Below are 4951 nucleotides of genomic sequence, written 5' to 3'. Positions count from 1 at the left end.
ATGACGAACGAACAATATGATGCCTTGGCGAACCGGCGCTTCTCACGTAGCAGCTGCAGGATATGCCAGCAGGTGCCTGGAGATTTCAGCTGAACACAAAAGCTTACCCTATGCCTATGAAAATTCAGTCCTCATTGATCAAGCCCAAACGATCGTATTTGCCCCGTCACCGTAGTTTACCAGATGCACTCTCGAGGACAAAGGGCATGCATGCGTACTGTGCTTTGCAAGTGCGGGCACGCAACGGTTGTGCCTATCATGGATGCACTTTGGGATATGCAAAAAACGCTTCAGCCGTTGGACCCTTCAAGCGCTCAAGCAGTCTGATCCTGGCATTGGACGCGCTGTTTCGTCATGGCTCTATTTTGCGGCTTGAAGTCCAAGAAAATGCGCTATCTCGCATCGTTCCTCTCCAGCGCGAGACTGTATCGAAACTCACCCATATTAACGGTTGAACTTGACCCTTCCTAAGCCTTCCCTCTGCATACTGTTCGACTTCCTGGGTAACTTCCAACTCATCTTCCTTGGTTCTGAGCTAGGGCGGTGGAAAGGGCTTTTACTCTCGTTGGTGCGTCAGTACTCCACCATCTGCTAGTTCCACTCCTGAGCGCTAGACTTTTGTTTACCAAAGACCGATACTTTTAGCCGTAACGCTGTACACATTCCCACGTTTAAGTTGTCTTTATTCTACCCTAGCTTCTTCTCGTGACCACTTTACGACAAACCTAAACCGTAGAGCAGCTCGGAAAGCTTCCAAGGACCGGATGTTGTCAGGAAGGGAGGTCTCCTTTCTAAGAAAAAGCCCCTATTGTAGTGCCTCTCCTTGTAATATGGGGGGTACTAGTAGCACCTGCAGCTCTTCGGCTGCATCATAAAAACGCAACAAAGCACAAGGACACCACAGAAGCAACTAAATCTTTTAATAACCGGCATTGGAGTGGGCGTCACATTCGGACTGTTCTCGCTGGATGGGATGAAGACCCAGCACTCATTCCAATGCAACGAGCCGCCCAGTCGTCAGTTGCTTCTGCGCCGGAGGGTAGATCCTGATTAATCTGCTTTATTCGATAGGAGAACAGTGGTAAACTTAGAGAAAGGTGTGTTGAGGCAAATCTGAAGATTACTTTTCTTGAAGATCCTTAACGACTATGCAGTGCTATGCACTGGATAAGCCGCTGATATTTGGGAATAAACTTGCCGCTTGCGCCTGCTTCTCTTAGCCATGCGGTGCTACGAAGTGTAATGAGTATGACCGTCATGCAGTTTGCATATTTTCGAGTTCCCAAAAAGGCCGGCATCCTCCCCAATATCCAGGAGTTTTAGATACAGCTGCCCAGAGCCGTGTTGTTGGTGCTCATAGGTACCACTGACTGCAGTTGCCCTAAAGGGGATTGGGGCACCTTTGCATGCGTGGTTGCCTCCTACAAAACCGCATGCAAGGGTTCCCGAGCCCCCTTTCTATGCATGCACTAGCACTGTACGCAGTTGCGGAACGCTTTCTTGATTCCTTGTAGCCAACGTGCACTTGAGTAGAAATGCACGTAGCATCTCCCAACAGACCATGCTCCAAACTCGAGGCAGACCAACCGATGCCACAGTTAGTACATCACCACTGCTCGCTTGTAATGGCTAGGCGTAGAAACTGGTGAATGGATACTCGCAGAATCAGAATTTGTGTCGCATTGCTGTACAGTTTCGTAAATCACACTAGAACCGGGATACCCGAATTTACGCCACCTTGGTCAAAACCCGTGCATGAGGAACGCGAACGGCTGAGGATATTATGCGCAAGAGCATATCTTCGCCTAATTTATTCCAGCATTTACTTTTGAATTTTCGGTGGCCACGTAGGAAAACTTAGACTTCTATGCTCATGGACCTCTCGGTGGCTTTGCGCTCCGTCGCGCGCCGCTCCCTTCGGGTTTTTCTCGGCCGGTCGGCGTGTCTTGCTGTGGCCACTGAATCGTCGATGTACTAATGATATGCATTTAAGAAGTATATTAGGCGTTTTCCCGTAACACTTGCAGAATTAGGTGATCTGCAGCAGGATACATCCTGCATCTCTTCCGCCATTTTTTGAAAGACTCTTAGCGGCTCTTACCTGGCGGCAAAATGGCGGTGAGCGCCCATGGAGATTGAGACAGGGAATAGCCTCAATACAAAAAAAGGCTCATTAATAAGCCAGGAGCTGCTTTTTATCACGTGTGGTCGTGGTAACTGCACTGCGGTTTCGCGCTTCGCCTGCGTCCGCTGGTGTGCTGCCATCAGATACACTTGTCTTTGCTTTGCATTTCTTGCGGCATGCAAAATTAACAAGCACCTCTCTCCAAACTAAGCCTAGGCCGCTCTCGATGCCGAGTTGATGTTCAGCTAGATGTGCCTGCGGGGGTCCGGTCGTCGGGTTGTACTATCCGCTTCGTTTGAGATGCTGTGGTGTGATACATATTTCTGCTCATTTCCTGGGTGAGTTTTTGGCTTGCGCTGTTGCAGGGCACAAACAGGAAGTACTCGAAGAAGATTGAAGCCTTTGATCGGAGCATCACGAAGAGAGGGCAGGTCTCCGAAAGCAAACAGAGGAAGGGAAAGGGGTATCCCGTGGGCCCCATCGTATTGGCTGTCTTTCTCTTTGTTGTCGTGGGGTCTGCGATAATACAGATAATCAGCTCAGCTCAGAGGGGAGCCCCCCTCCCCTAATTTTGTGCAACTAGCTAGCCCTTGTTCAGCTTCTGTCATCCCCACGGCAATATTCCGGCCTCCCTCTGCTCTTGAGAGCCGTATGCTGCTCTGCTGAGTGCCTTCCGTGTAAGATATTGCCACGAGGGGCAGGTGGGGGTTTTGCTTCGTGCTAGCGAGGCGCAGTTCAATTTCAAAGCTCTTCAAAGTTGCGTCATCAAAAAACTTTCTCGATTCGGTACAAACTAAACGGTCTTGGCGGTCGGCTGAGCTTTTGTGCAGCCGCTGCCGAGCCGAGTTGAAGCCATAATTTTTGCGTGTGAAGAGATAGATCTGCGACTCTGCTTAAGCAGTGGGGCCTCCGCTAGACAGCAGCCGGGGAGAGCTGCAGAAGGAAGACGTTCAGTAGGTTGAATTGTGCTTTTCCTGCACTAGGCACGAAGCAGCACTAAATACTAAAGCCAGTGCCCCACCCGCGAGTGGGGGTGAACGCGCCTAGACAGTTACATGCCGGCGTGCTCTTGTGGTCCCTGTTACCCGTGAAATTGGCTCGACTGCGCATTGAGGAGAAGCTCGCGGAGGCATCCGGGGGCGTGCACCTTTGTTAGGGGGTTCTCATCAACCACTGAGTGGCATACGCACATCATTCACAGGCACGGTACAGACGTTCGAATAATGATTCTGCTTACATAGTTGGAATGGCAGTCGAGGCAAGTGAGGGTGGTTGGGTAAGTGCGCTGTGTAAAATCGTGGCACAGGGAGGCATCACACACGATTGGTCCTCCACACCTAGTGATTGTGTCCCTTCCGTACCAGGCGGCTGTACAGATTCTACCAAAAAGCAGTACATGAACGTGTCGGAGACGATGTCCCAAACCGACATGGAGTGCATGGCAATCATGAAACTTGTGGCGGCCGTGAATATGGAGACGCAAAGAGGAGCTGCCACGAAGGAAGACGACGTAATCGATGAGTACTTTTCCGCGGCAGTTAGCGTCTAGCAGAGAACACACACTCAGCCTCCCAGCATAGTAGCTAGCAGAGCCCTGAAACATGGGAAGTGCGTGAGGAAGTTGCATTCTAAGCTGTTCTCCAGAAAACTCACGGAGTATATCATGATGCCAATCATAAGAGAAATAAATAAGGAGCCAATCGCAGAGGCAGTTGCTACGACCTGAACAGAAACAGGAGGATTGCGGAGGAGAGAAAGTAGAGGGGGCGTACAGCCAGCCCCCACTCTACAGAGCATGCACGCAATAGCTAAAACGCTTGCCATATTACGCATACCTAGCTACGCAATAAAATACGCTAGGCAAAAGGCAATAGGTATCGACACTGGAGTTACCCCATGCAGGTATGTTGCAGGCGACCTCGCTTGATTCAAACGGATGTAGGACTTGTCCATGGCAGGGAAGAAGGGTTTGGATGATATGGACATCTGATTAACAGGATAGCAACACGCGGAAATCTATCGTCGCATGCATTTGTAAAGCCTCTGCTCGCCAGTGTTTGTCCCCTGGTGGCAACCACAGCTTGTGTAGTTCCGTACCTCGATGTACCCTGAAGAGGTGAACCTGTCAACGATGAACTCCAGCGGGCTCATAATGCTCCCTAAAGTCGCATGCATGCATTCCAGACTGGACTGGACGCCTTCCCTTTAGCTTAAACCCCTAGTGAAGTGTCTACTGTCGCGAGCGGATAACGTGGTGCGGACGTAGAAGCAGAAGTAATTCTGAATGCATGAAAAGGCAGCAATGCTCACGAAAGCTGTTCCTCAAGCTTTGAACGACAGGTGAGTCCTCCGTCGAGGCCAAGTGCTTGGTCGCCGCCCACGGAAACAGCAGCCGGATGGGCCGCGTTACCCCCATGACAAGGCCGCCGACTGCAAAACTTCCCAAGTGGTGAATGGAGCCAAGCCCTATGGCCACAAGGGGAGGAAACCATCCCACGTCCCTCTCGTCTGCCCCTTCGGGGGGTGAGAAGTACCATACAGTCGCTGTGTAAGAAATTACAAAGTGCGCAAATGCCATCATCGCCTCTATCACCCAAAACAAAGCCAGCCACCAGAGTGCCCCGAAGAAGATGAACCGAACGTCCCACACAAAGTCGCGGTGCAAAGGAAGGACCCCAATATCGCCGTTTTGCTCCAAACCCATTGGAATCTGCGAAGGACACCGCAGGCGGGACTGTGAGAAAAGGAGTAAGCTAAGCACCTACCTGGAGAGAACGGAACTTTTCTGGGTTCTATGTGAGGCTGCCTTGATGCATAATGGGCATG

The 4951-nt window shown here is 50.9% G+C and overlaps 1 protein-coding gene across 1 annotated transcript; it reads left to right on the top strand.

Annotated features, from left to right (window-relative positions):
* Window positions 1–2112: 2112 nt before the first annotated feature.
* EAH_00020620 (Ribosome associated membrane domain-containing protein, putative) lies at window positions 2113–3674 on the top strand (the record flags this gene model as incomplete). The annotated part of the gene is made up of 3 exons (XM_013397143.1): window positions 2113–2118; window positions 2491–2639; window positions 3407–3674. The coding sequence occupies 3 exons, from the start codon at window positions 2113–2115 to the stop codon at window positions 3672–3674; spliced, it is 423 nt and encodes a 140-aa protein (XP_013252597.1).
* Between the last annotated feature and the right edge of the window lie 1277 nt (window positions 3675–4951).

The sequence above is a fragment of the Eimeria acervulina genome, genomic scaffold (genome assembly GCF_000499425.1).
Source record: "Eimeria acervulina Houghton genomic scaffold, Eah_scaff143, whole genome shotgun sequence".
Classification (NCBI taxonomy): domain Eukaryota; phylum Apicomplexa; class Conoidasida; order Eucoccidiorida; family Eimeriidae; genus Eimeria; species Eimeria acervulina.
Note: the sequence above shows the minus strand (reverse complement) of the source record. Positions and strands in the feature narration are given on the sequence as shown.